General features: G+C 41.8%; 1 protein-coding gene across 2 annotated transcripts in view; it reads left to right on the top strand.

Annotated features, from left to right (window-relative positions):
• Nucleotides 1-13,602, top strand: part of LOC134674716 (histone-lysine N-methyltransferase SETD1) — a 41,355-nt gene extending 27,753 nt beyond the window's left edge. For both annotated transcript variants that reach the window (XM_063532842.1, XM_063532840.1), the window contains 15 exons: nt 517-726; nt 1,069-1,181; nt 1,440-1,572; nt 2,443-2,527; nt 3,124-3,257; nt 4,511-4,626; nt 5,514-5,805; nt 6,567-6,702; nt 7,260-7,386; nt 7,953-8,103; nt 8,854-8,988; nt 9,335-9,518; nt 10,713-10,819; nt 11,037-11,231; nt 11,934-13,602. In XM_063532842.1, coding sequence (XP_063388912.1) covers nt 517-726; nt 1,069-1,181; nt 1,440-1,572; nt 2,443-2,527; nt 3,124-3,257; nt 4,511-4,626; nt 5,514-5,805; nt 6,567-6,702; nt 7,260-7,386; nt 7,953-8,103; nt 8,854-8,988; nt 9,335-9,518; nt 10,713-10,819; nt 11,037-11,231; nt 11,934-12,107 — 2,292 coding nt within the window. In that variant the 3' untranslated portion in view covers nt 12,108-13,602. The remainder of the gene's footprint in view (nt 1-516; nt 727-1,068; nt 1,182-1,439; nt 1,573-2,442; nt 2,528-3,123; nt 3,258-4,510; nt 4,627-5,513; nt 5,806-6,566; nt 6,703-7,259; nt 7,387-7,952; nt 8,104-8,853; nt 8,989-9,334; nt 9,519-10,712; nt 10,820-11,036; nt 11,232-11,933) is intronic.
• Nucleotides 13,603-13,814: the final 212 nt, after the last annotated feature.

Here is a 13,814-nt window from a genome sequence, read left to right as displayed (position 1 = left end):
GGTGTTTAGGTTGTTGTTTCAATAACAAGGTGAGCAAGAGCTTCGAGCAGTGGTGGGACGATCATAGCAGAAAGACCCGCCAAGCGCCCAAGAAGGAGGATGCCGCGCAGCCGTTACAAGTAAGATGATGGAATGTGAGCTTTATTACAAGGTGCTTAGGTTGTTGTTTCAATAACAAGGTGAGCAAGAGCTTCGAGCAGTGGTGGGACGAGCAGAGCAGGAAGACCCGCCAGGCGCCCAAGAAGGATGATGCCGCGCAACCGTTACAAGTAAGATGATGGAATATGAGCTTTATTACAAGGTGTTTAGGTTGTTGTTTCAATAACAAGATGAGTAAGAGCTGTGGTTTATGCTTATGCCATCCGGCTGCTAATTTAACAACATGTTTCGCAATTTAATCGAAAATGGTCTTGAAAGCATTGCACTTAAATCTAATATTGGAATATTACGTTTTTTTGTAATGAATGTTTATTCGGCATTGACGTCTTAGATTCTATATTTGACGACTACTTTCAGGACATCTCAAACAAGAAGGAAGACACGCTGGACTCGATAAAGTCTCTGATGGAGTCGCGCGACATCGCGCTGGAGCTGGGCGGGTACACGGCGGGCATCGGGCTCGGGCTGCGCGCCGCCATCCCCAAGATGCCGAGCTTCCGCCGCAAGCGCAAGATCCCCTCGCCCGTCCTCATGGACGAGGACTCCTCCAAGAGGTTGAGCGACCAGGTAAACCAATAGGGAATATTACGCGAAACTGCGTGGGGGGCGATACTACTACAATCCATCACAATCTGGAGGTCTACCGCGAAACAAGAAAATCGAAATTTCGTTACCCTAACCATGAAAGGATTGCCACATCATGAAATGATCAATTCTAAGTTCTGGGGTAGGCAGAGACCACGGATTTCCACTTGCTACAATCCTGACATACCTTCTTTCGCTTCCTTCACTTTCATGACATTCCACATACTCGCTCGCCGGGTTAGGGTGCTCTTGACCTGGACTTTCTTCAATATTAAACCATAACTTGGTATAAGACTATGTTGTTACCACGAAGTACACTTACAGGAGGAGATGGTACAGAACTCAGACGAGGAGAAGGAGCTCCCTGCAAGCCCAAGAACCCGCACGCAGGGCTCCTACCTGTCGCGCCATCGGCGGCAATCAAGCAGCTCGTCGAGGTTGTTACATTATTTATTATTTAGAAATTTAAATCGGGCAACAAGGCCCATACCACAAATACCTTATAGACTAACATACATGTGTATTTTATAAACTTAAAACTAAACACTATTTAGTCGACAAAACGGCGTGGCTCCGTTGCATCGGCTGCTCTTGTGTCGGAATCGGCAGTTTGCCCCGGAACCTCCGAAACACGACACCTTTCGGCCGTTTGTAATGTAAACGACATGAAACTTCTACGAGCACATGTTCGACAGATCGTCATCGTCATCTTCGTCGCGGTCGTCAACCTCATCGGCGTCGGAGGCGGAGCCGGAGAGCAAGGGGCCCGCGCCGCGCCTCTACTCCGACAGCGACGACGACTCGGAGCTCGACGAGGCGGCGGTTAACGTGAGTGTTACCTTTTTTTTTAACGTTGGGGAAATGCGTGTACGCATGCCACCTGGCCCGGGGGAACCAGGAGCGATGACGGACTAACCAGTAATAGGACTACCGTATAAAACCACCAACGAATGCCAACTCCGCCTTGTAGAGGAGCGCCGCAGGATCACTGTCAGCATTCGACTGCGTACAACGTGAGTGTTACCTACAGAATGGACTAGTTGCGCAAGTTCAAAAATTGGAGTAGTTCTCGCAAGTTCCATGAACATTTTATAAGAAATAAACCAAATTTTGCAAATTCGGACTCTTTCTGTGAGTCTGTGCGGAAAGAGAATACATTCCACGACTCTTCTCTTTCCGAACAGAACTATCAGTACTGTTACCGGATGGAAGTGTATTAATATAATTAGTAATTTACAGTATATATGGTGCTACTTTCCCGCACCAGTGCGGGAAATATCACTTTCCGTGCGTATGTCAAAAGTTTAAAGAGCCATGTACTGTAAAACGTTGTATGATACACGTGCGCATAGGTAATTCGAAACGGGTGGCGATAAATTAAAACCCAAAGGGAGTGTTTTAAATCGACACGAGGTTTTTTCCTCTCTTACTCTTTTCCGCACTTGCATCGTAAACAACTACTATGTAACTGGTACAGTCGCCATCAGATATATCGGAGCGGCCAAGGTGTTCACAATATCTGAGCACGCGCTCTAACTCCCTGACAATAGAGGCGTGTTCAGATATTTGTGAGCACCTTGGGCGCTCCGATATATCTGATGGCGACTGTACATAATGTTAACGAGGGCCCTTAAAATATATGCTTTAATCTTTGAGCTGTTGTAGTGGCGATCTTATTAAACCACAATATTTGTGCAGTTCAAGGTTGTGTCGAACAAGGAGCGGCTGCGGAGGGTCTACTCTTCGTCGTCGGACAGCGAGGAGGAGAAGCAGAGGAGGCGAGGTAAGTTTTTCTTTGTTATGACCAACGTTTTTCGAATCTACTCTGTATTTTTGAAACCTAACGCCCTAGAAATTTTTAAGTAAAAAAGTCAATGTTTTAATCTTCGTCAAGTTCGAAACCTCTATAAAACAAATACAGAAAGCTTAAAAATATAGTAATTATGATGTAAATGACCATGTTAGTTCGACACAGTAGGTATGTAGGTATTTTCTATACTTCGTTTTTTGTAGCATTAGAAATAAGGTAAACACTCTGGATGTATCTTTTTATTGAAAAACAGGTTTAAAAAATAAGTCACGGCAAATATGTAACAATTATTAATCTAATACGATCATTTATATTCTTCTGTTTCATAAGTATATATTATATTCTTCTGTTAAATAAGCAATAGTTACTGATTTTTAAAAAGCGTTTTTCAATTAAAAGACAAGTCAAGATCGCTTACCTTCTTGCAAGTTCTTTCTAATGCTAAAAAAAAAACTATAGTCGATTTATTGAGATAAAGTAAATACATTTCGTCATAATATGCCCAAAGAAATTATGAGGCGGTCGAAACGCCCGTTATATTGACGCTACTTACGTGTATGTGTTTGTAGAAAAAACACCCATACCCGACGTGCAGGCGGACGACGAGCGGCTCGGGTCGCCCATCCTGTCGCCGGAAGAAGAACCACGAGACACGCTGCTCGACCGCGTCTACTCCGACTCCGAGGAGGAGCGCGAGTACCAGGTACACTATACTCTATCTACGATAACGAGCTAGTATAGCGGTCTCTCTTTTGCACTTTTGTATGCAGATGAAAAGGACAAAAAAGGGCCTGGGGTGTAAAAAATGGCATCTCGCTGTCCGGCTCGGCTTCCATGCCGTCGCTTCGATCATTTATATAGTGTTGCCGTCATACTAGTCTCTTCAGAGGGGGATCAGTCACTGTCAGTGATCATTCTATATTATACTAGCGACCCGCCCCAGCTTCGCATGGGTTAACAAATTATACACCTAAACCTTCAAGAATCACTATATTGATAGGTGAAAACCGCATTAAAATCCGTTCACTAGTTTTTGAGTTTATTGCGAACAAACATACAAACACAAACAGACAGACGGGGCGGGGGACTTTGTTTTATAAGGTTTAATGATGTATAGCACAGAATAAGTATGTAATAGTATTTCATTCCACAAGTCCACAAGATGGACGGACGACCTTGTTAAGGCCGCCGGAAGACGCTGGATGCGGGTCGCTTCCAACCGGTACGAATGGAGGTCCAAGGGGGAGGCCTATATTCAGCAGTGGACGTCTTATGGCTGAGGTGATGATGATGATGATGAGTATTTCATTTATGAATCTGAGTTCTACTCTAGATGCGAACTTTTAAACGAGGGGTCTAGAGGGAACTTTCAAAATGCCGCTTTCAAAGTACAAGTAAAACGAAGTCTTTCGAAATAAAATCAAAGAAATATACATATATTTGAAAACAAAAATTTTACTCTAATGTTGTGGTTACATATAAAACTCGCACGAATGTGACTAACACAGTCAAAAAGCACCATCTTGTAAAAATGCACACTGCGTCTTAATTTTCTTCTTCCTCGCGTTATCCCGGCATTTGGCCACGGCTCATGGGAGCCTGGGGTCCGCTTAACAACTAATCCCATGATTTAACGTAGGCACTAGTTTTCACGAAAGTGACTGTCATATGACCATCCAACTCAGAGGGGAAATTAGGTCTTATTAGGATTAATCCGGTTTCCTCACGATGTTTTCCTTGACTGAAAAGCGACTGGTATATTTATATCAAATGATATTATTTTTTTTTTTATATCGTACTTAAGTTCCGAAAAACTCATTGGTACGAGCTGGGGTTTGAACCCGCGACCTCCGGATTGCAAGTCGCACGCTCTTACCGTTAGGCCACCAGCTCTTCTTAATCAAACAGACTGTGCATCTTAATAAAAATACTAACTTCTGTACGTATTATTTGTAGGAGAAGCGACGGCGGAACACGGAGTACATGGAAGAGATCGAGCGCGAGTTCCTCGAAGAACAGCGCAAGAAGATGGAGACAGAGCAACGGCCGCCGGACAAGCCGCCCGACACCAGGTACGAGGCTGAAGCTCGTCTTATACATAGTTTGCAACTAGAGTCTGGCTACGGACCTCACTTGGTATAGTCATTATTAGTATTATTTAAAATAAACGACTTATAAACCGCGAACAATTTAAATGAATAACATAAATTGACAGCAGACTTTTAACTTTTTTTTAAATCATAGACAATTGTGTATCACCAATTGTCTATGATAAGGAAACATCATGTCAACAAAATTTGGCTAGCCAGACTCTAGTTTTCTCACTTTCACTCTGAGATATGGGGTGGATCTTACCTAAGATCTGGCAAATACGCCTAGCGCTAGCGCGCCATTCGCTTATCGAATAAGCCAGCGGCGGATATCCGAGCGTATGTTAGATCTAGATACACCTTTCTTCCTAGATTTATTATAGATTTAAAATATGGTAAGCTCTCTCTTACAGCCCTCTCGAAAAATGAGGAGGAGGAGAAAAATTAGCTTACAACTTGCAATTTAGACAAAAGCTAGATAAGATAATATTTATTCATTTAAAAATTATGCTAATTTGATTGATACAACGGTAATTATACAATTTATACTTAAATACATTCATGGATACAAGTTCAAATAGGTAAAGATCAAGTTAAGAACTTTAATACCGATACAAATGTGTACTTTCATGTCTCTAATGGAAATTTGATATCAATACCTTAACTTAACATTTACTTGTATCTTAAGTATGCACTTTTTGTAGATGGACACATGGGACAAAAAAATTGGTAGGACGGGCTAAAGCTGTTATACATACAATACTCTTTCAATATGCATACAGATGAAGTGGAAGAAATTTTTTATGTAGTATATTTTAGTTTACACAAAACGTTCTTAATTCTTAATGTCTTCACTTTGTATTTAACAGCAAATCCGAAAACAAATCCGAAGAGCGCAGCAGTCCAATCAAGAACCATCGCAAAAGCCCAGAAAAGAAACCAGAGATCGAAGACGGCGAGATCACGTCCGAGGAAGAGAACCTGCAGGCGCGGCGCAAGCGGGAGCGCAAGGAGAGAAAGGGAAAGAAGATGGAGAAAAGAGAGCGGGAGAGGGAGAAGGGGGACAGAGTCGAGAGGGTGGAGAGAGTGGACAGGGTGGAGAGGCTGTCCGTCAGCGAGAGCAACACGGAGTCGGCGGTCAGCGTCAACGGGGTTAAAGAGGTAAACACTTCTTAAATTGCTATGAATTTTGATTTGAAGTTTTCGAATTCACACCACGTTGTACTCTGAACCTGATATTGACGGCCCGAATGGTTTAACTTATTTCCAGGCATTATATGATTTACTGACCACATACGCACCAATAGATTTTCAACTTTAGCATTCCGATTTAAAGTTCAAATTTGATTTTCATTATCGGGAAATGTGACTTGTCTTCAAATGAATCATTAAAGCTCAATTAACTGGAATATATGTATTCGGATTTTTTTGGAAAAAAAACTTGTAGATTTGTGTGGACTGGAAAAGGGTTAAAGGCAAGAAGGAAAAGATTTTTCTTATCTTTATAAGAAAAATCAGCACCAGGTTCCTTAACTACCCGACCCGGTATAATGTTTATGTAAAGTCATAATTGGACTGGATCACTCTCCTGCTTTCACGTCGCCTTGAAACACTTTACGATCTATCACAATTACAACAGTGCATATAGTCGCACTGATGTTCTTGGTGATAGCCCTAAACAATTTTGATAAGCTATGAAAAAATTTAAGAAAATGGTTGTCCGTAAAGTCTGTTTACGGACGATAATTTTGCGTGATAACGTCACAAGAAAACGTGGCCGTACGCGTTACCATGGAGATCCGTCCACAACGTTACCATAGAGATGTCCACAACGTGACACTTTTTCGTGCGTGCATGGTGTTCATCGATTTATAAGATGTTATCACGTCAATAGTCAACACTCATTGTTGTGTACCTTGCAGGCACTGTCGTCTCCATCGTCGTCACCGGTGTCGCAGGCGTCGCAGGCGTCACAAGCGTCACAAGTGGCGCTCGACCACTCGTACTGCCGCCCGCCGCCCGACCTCGAGCACGCCAACCACCTGCAGCATGACCACGGTCAGTTCTCCTTCATTTCTTAGCACTGTGGTATCTTAGAGCCGCCCCACACACAAAACGTAATCGTACCTTGGATAAATTACATCGGCCTTAAGTGGGTGTTGATTTCATCATTCGGCCCTTTTTATGGCCCGCTACTAACAATAGAATTACTTACTCTTTATAGTTTTATACGGGGTTTAAAATATAAATTGTGTCTAATAGTAACTGCTGTCTATGTTTCTCTATTATTATTCCGATGCATTATTTCATGCATGGTGTAATTTTTTTTTTGTATACAGTCAAATACCCTATTCTATGAAAACATGACGTCTATTATGACACGTCTTCACTTTGTTCTATTCAAATCGGTGCAAAATTGGCTTAGGATAGTATTCCACCTATCCAATATCTTTGTCCAATGTGTATTGCGTCTCACATTTTGCTTTAATGAGAAATCATTCACGACGCACTGACATTGGACAAAGAAATTCGACAGGTGGAATACCACCCTTAGAAAATATACTGGTAATAAACATGCAAGTTAACGAATAGTGTAATATAACCGTGTGGTGCAGGTTACACTTGGATGGCGGAGCCGGAGGTGGCGTCGCCGCCGCTCGACGCGGGCAAGCCCAAGAAGGAGACCAAGAGGCCCTACAAGAGGAAACACGACACTAAGAAACTAGCCGAAATACAAAACAAGTCAGTATTAGTACCTATTACTTTTTATATGAATAGGGAATATTACGCAAAACTCTGCGTTGGGGGCGCCACTACCACTATCCGTCACAATCCATCACAAATACTTATCTAACCTCCCTTGCATATTCGAGCGATAAAGTGGCAGATAACTAAATTTAATCAATGCCACATTTTATTGTCTGTGAAAACTTGTCAAAAAACAGTTTAAGGCACTGTATGTATAAGTTACTCTATGGTTTACTAGCTAGCCTAGTGCTGCACTTTGGTACCCTTTTATTAAATTGAAGATACGCGCACAAAACAACAATAGTCAATTCAAGCTTCATTGCCATTATGATAATTCAAAAAAATCTGCTTGGCCAAAAAAAAAAAGATATTATTTTTACCATACAATATAGATTTTGCTCTAAAAAGGGTTAAAAAAATTGCCAACCTTTATTTCCACTCATCCACAATTTTCGTTGAGCAAATTTCACTCGAAATTAAACCGTTATCTAAATAATTCAAATTTCACTGTTCCAAATTCTCTTGGTCACATCGAATCTCAACTTTTAACATGTTTTCAGACTGGATACTCGCGATGACCTCTCGCACGCAGTGGTGTCGGACGTGACATTCAAGCCGCGCGACATCATGGCGGAGATGCAGGTCATGTACGAGTTCCTCACGCGCGGCATCGACCGCGAGGACGTGCAGTACCTCAAGCGGGCCTACGAGGTATGGGTTCCAGTACGACGAACTTTGGCAACTTTGGAACATTACCAACATCACACATACATTTTACGTCAGACCTCAATTTAATAACCATTACAATACACATTTACAAAATAAATACAATTCGATTTTCTGATCGATATAGTTAAATTACAATTGACAAATATTAAGGGTCGGGTGCACCAAGCTGTTTGTCATCATTAAAGAGTTTGCTAAATTTTATTGTATAATAGGAGCGCTGGTGGCCTAGCGGTAAGAGCGTGCGACTTGCAATCTGGAGGTCGCGGGTTCAAACCCCGGCTCGTACCAATGAGTTTTTCGGAACTTATGTACGAAATATCATTTGATATTTGCCAGTCGCTTTTCGGTGAAGGAAAACATCGTGAGGAAACCGGACTAATCCCAATAAGGCCTAGTTTACCCTCTGGGTTGGAAGGTCAGATGGCAGTCGCTTTCGTAAAACTAGTAGTGCCTACGTCAAATCATGGGATTAGTTGTCAAGCGGACCCCAGGCTCCCATGAGCCGTGGCAGAATGCCGGGATAACGCGAGGAAGAAGAAGGAAAGTATCATAGTAAACCGCCACGGTGTGACATTGATCAGTCTGACGTCTGTCAAGTGCGGATGGTGCAACTGGCACTTATACTGTTAACACTACCTGATGAACAACGAACGCTCGCAAAGATTACAAATTTTTGCTATGACAAAATAGAAATGATTCATGTAATTAAGTTTTGTTTTATTATTTATGAAGGCGCTGCTGGCCGAGGACGCGCAAGGCTACTGGCTGAACGACACGCACTGGGTGGATCACCCGCCCACCGACGTGTGCTACAGCCCGCCCAAGAAGAAGTCCAAGCGGCACACCAACATCTACGAGGACCTGCAGGTAAATTTTTAAACCTCGAGTGTGTGGTTTACAGAGGGAAAGTGAAAGTAAGACATTATAAGGGCTGATATAGACGGCGCGCGGTTTTAGTTACATTGTGGACTTATTGGTTACATCGAATTCAACCGACCAATTAAATACCGGAACTTCGCATGCGAGTTTTCGCACCGTCTAAATGAGCCTTAAGAATTTTTTTCTCCAAAATTAGCCTCGTAGTTCCTTAGGAGTTTAGTTCCTATTTCCTAGTAACAAATCCCATCCCATCCCATCGTCCGATTTGGATAACTTACCATATATTTCCCTGATAAACGATATCAGAATCTGACGCTCTCTTGAACATGTGTAGGGGCACTCGTCGGGGTCGGCGCGCACGGAGGGCTACTACAAGATGGACGCGCGGCTGAAGGCCAAGTACAAGTACCACCACGGCCGCGCCGCGCCGCCGCCGCCCGACGACAAGAAGGCCAGCAAGATGCAGACCCAGTCCCGCGAGGCGCGCTCCAACCAGCGCCGCCTGCTCACCGCCTTCGGTAACTACACGAATCTTCACTAAAGCTCGGTTTTCCTAGGATAGCGGTGCCGTCATATAGCGGCCGTCTCCATACTAAATAATACGGCTAAATATGGATGTCGTAGTATTTGTATGGAGACGGCCGCTATACAGGGTGTCCCAGAAATCGGCGTCAAGCCGTAAACGATACGATGATAGACCAAGTCATAACAGTTATCATAAAATACAAAAAAAAATCCAACTCATGTTCTTTAAAAATTATGGTCACTTTAAAAATTCACTAAAAAATCCACATCCTGTAATGGTTCTTTAACTCTTGTTACTACAAATTCCATAATTTATTCAATTTTTATTATTATTGTGTAATCTTGAATAATTACAGGGTGTGGATTTTTTAGTCAATTTTAAAGTGACCATAATTTTTAAAGAACATGAGTTGGATTATTTTTTTTGTATTTTTATGATAACTGTTATGACTTGGTCTATCATCCGTTTACGGCATGACGTCGAATTCTGGGACACCCTGTATGACGGCACCGCTATGCTAGGAAACCAGAGCATAAACGCTGCCAATAAATACACTTCGTTATTTGTTACCGGGATTTGCCCAGCTACATGCCGCAGCACTAGTCATTTGAGTCCTCTGCTTCAAGACTCGACTCAGTTTTTCAGGCTTAAAATTAAGTCTAAACTCGAGGTCTTTTTAACTTGTTAGAGACCCGAGTCTTTTGTAGAGACTTGAGTCCTTTTCAAATAACTCAACAAAGAACAACATATAATTTCGAAATGCATTGTATTTATGTAAAATTTGTAGATTAGTTGCACAAATCATACAATAATGCCTAGTTTATTTACTGTTCCTCTTTCTCGCGTTATTCCGGCAATTTGCCACGGCTCATGGGGGCATGGGGTCCGCTTGACAACCCCAAGAATTGGCGTAGGCACTAGTTTTTACGGAAGCGACTGCCATCTGACCTTTCAACCCAAAGGGTAAACTAGGCCTTATTGGGATTAGCCCGGTTTCCTCACGATGTTTTACTTCACGGAAAAGCGACTGGTAAATATCAACAGATATTTCGTACGTAAGTTCCGAAAAACTCATTGGTACGAGCCGGGGCTCGAACCCGCGACCTCCGGACACAATCTCGATCTCGATTCTCTTACATTTTATATTTGTCCGAATGTTATATTTATAGTTACATTATTTTTACAGGTACGGATACGGATTCGGATCTATTGAAGTTCAATCAGCTCAAATTCAGAAAGAAGCAGCTCAAATTCGCCAAGTCCGGTATCCACGACTGGGGATTATTCGCACAGGTATAATTTTGATAGCTTCGTAATCTTTGACCCAACTCCATCTAGATTTTTTTTATTAGCTGTTGATAGATTAAATAACTGTTGATATTGTGACTTTATTCTACAAATATAAAGCATACATAACGCCTACGTGTAGTGACCTCGCGCTCTTTGTGAACTCTTCATAAAGCCTAGCCCGTGGGAGGTAATCAATATTTAAATCTGATCCGTATTTCAGGAGCCGATAGCGGCGGACGAGATGGTGATCGAGTACGTGGGGCAGATGATCCGGCCGATCGTGGCGGACGTGCGCGAGGCGCACTACGAGGCCACCGGCATCGGGTCTTCCTACCTGTTCCGCATCGACCTCGACACCATCATCGACGCCACCAAGTGCGGCAACCTGGCGCGGTTCATCAACCACAGCTGCAACGTGAGTGCCGCCACTGATCATAGGGTATTTGTGTCCGGTTGAAGGTGTACCCCCACAACCTGGCGGCCTAGCCAAGGCAGGCATGGATGGCTCACTGCGCGATTTCGTCGCGTCGCAACAAATAGCTACCAGTACATCCGTCCCACATCAATTTTGGTGGCTAACCATAAGCCGCGCGTGGCGCTTGCGCCACCTAGCGGCCATATCTGTCCTAATCGTAACAGACGCGTTTTGTTAGAGAGTGAATCTTCTGTACCAAGTACTATTATTTATTCTGTGGCCAAGGTAACTATTATTTCCGCTTCGCCATCGAATCCCTTAGTGTCTCTCTATCACTTTTCCATATAAGTGTGACAGTGACCCTGCATTTCGTTCGCTCCGGAGTGTTAGCGATTGGCATGTTGTCTACGGGGCCTGGTCTATCATGGCATGGCAGACGCGAGTCGCACTACGAGACCACGGACACTATTTTTTTGACCAATGAATCCAATGATCGTTGGTACAGCTGCTAACTGACAATACAGGGTGGCCCATTTAAATCGGTCAGTATGGGAAAATCTGAAACTAAAAGACATACGACGATCTCTTCTTAGAAACCATGTCATCGGTTTTAGTAATAAGAAAAACTGCAAGCTGCTAGATAGAAATATAGATCTGCAAAAATTAATAACGATATGCTATAACAATTCTTTTGTTTTCCAGCCGAATTGCTACGCGAAGATAATCACGATAGAGTCTCAAAAGAAGATCGTAATCTACTCAAAGCAGCCGATCGGAGTAGACGAAGAAATCACGTACGACTACAAGTTCCCTCTCGAAGACGAAAAGATTCCTTGTCTGTGCGGTGCGCCGCAGTGTCGCGGCTTCCTCAACTAAGACACGTAGGGTAGTGACGATCGCGAAATTGGAACTATAGTCAGTTTTTTTAGCATTAGAAAAAAGGCAAACAATTTTGGCGTGTCTTCTTTATAGAAAAACACATTTGAAAAATAAGAAACGGCAAATATGTAACAATTATGAATCATATACGATTATTTACATTATTTTGCTGTCATAAGTAATAGGATTTGTAAAAAGCCTTTTTCAATTAAACGTATCTTTTAATTCAAGATTGCGTAGTCTTTTTCTAATTCTAAAAAAACTAACTGTACAATCAAACATGAAACAATGACTCCACAATAAATGGTCTCGCCGATGGAAAAGCTCAACACAGGGAGATCTGACTGCCCTGTCTCCGCGTACTTCGATTTAGCTCTTTACCAGGCTGTCATTTCAAAAATGATAATCGAATGTCAGTCTTACTGATCGAAAATAGAACACATGTTTGAAGTACCGGTATCGTCTTGGGTCGTCCCATTCGTTTTTCGTCAACCTCTTAAATTAGTCATATCTGCTTTCGTCACTCCTTCTACATTGAAAGCCACCGACGATTGTGACGAAAGCAGAATAGGACTAATTTAAGAGCTTGACGAAAAACGAATGGGACGATCCAAGACGATACCGAAGTACCGTATGTGGAAACTATATGTCCCTTAGCCTTAAAGGGTTAAATTAAATGTAATTGCCAAGATTCTGATTTTGTTTACCTCGTTATCGTGAATATTCATGAGAAAATCATGGACTGAATAACGCAAAACGCAGTCTTTGCGTAAAAGGATGAAGGATTTGTTGTCGATTTATTGAAAAATCTAATGATAGGGTTATTTATTATGATGTCAACGCGACGAAAAAAAGAAATTGAACATTACACTTGGGCATTGACTTAATGGTATGTCAGCTAGTTTAAATTAATCGATGTTCAAGTGAAATCTATGGCAATAACATCTTCCATCAAAGGCTGGAGATTCTCAGCGGTTTTTGAAACTGCCTCAAATAAATATGATTTTTATAGTCTTTTTGTATAAAGTAATATAACTGTGTGGTCGTAAAGTATGAATCAGAATTTGTTTTTTTCTTATTTAATGCGATAAGTCCAGTGCAACTCAATGTATGTAATTAATAATCTGAACCATTGTATAATAAGATGCTGTTTGACTGAACCTCAATTATAATTCTCTAGAATTAAAATGTGTGCTGCAATATGCTAGGTGTGTACATTAATTGTGAATAATCTGCCGTTGACAGATATGTAGTACACTTTACAAGTACATGGAATAAATCTTAATGAAGTCCTATAACGCTTGGGAACGTAATGAGTGTTGTGTTACTGTCTATTCATCTGTGAAATCAATAAGACTTCAGCATGGACTACTCTGTAATATGCGTCTGATAATATTGTGTATAATTGGACAGTGAACTTGCAGGTTTCTAGTTGCACTTATGTAATGTATGTAAATGTTTAAGATTGTAAATAAAGATTTCAACAATTTTATTGCGATACTTATTTTTGATATACGTACCACATCCATAAAGTATTTCTAATCTAACGTAATGACACTAATGACCCCGTGCTCGGCATTATCTCAATAGATGCCACCTTCAATGTGTCAGTTGTATAAGCTCTCTCTAGCACTGAAATATTTATCGTAACATCTAAATTACAGCCAGGAAGCGCGTCATAAAAATTTTAGAAGAATAGCGACT

The sequence above is a fragment of the Cydia fagiglandana genome, chromosome 20 (genome assembly GCF_963556715.1).
Source record: "Cydia fagiglandana chromosome 20, ilCydFagi1.1, whole genome shotgun sequence".
Taxonomy (NCBI): Eukaryota; Metazoa; Arthropoda; class Insecta; order Lepidoptera; family Tortricidae; genus Cydia; species Cydia fagiglandana.
Note: the sequence above shows the minus strand (reverse complement) of the source record. Positions and strands in the feature narration are given on the sequence as shown.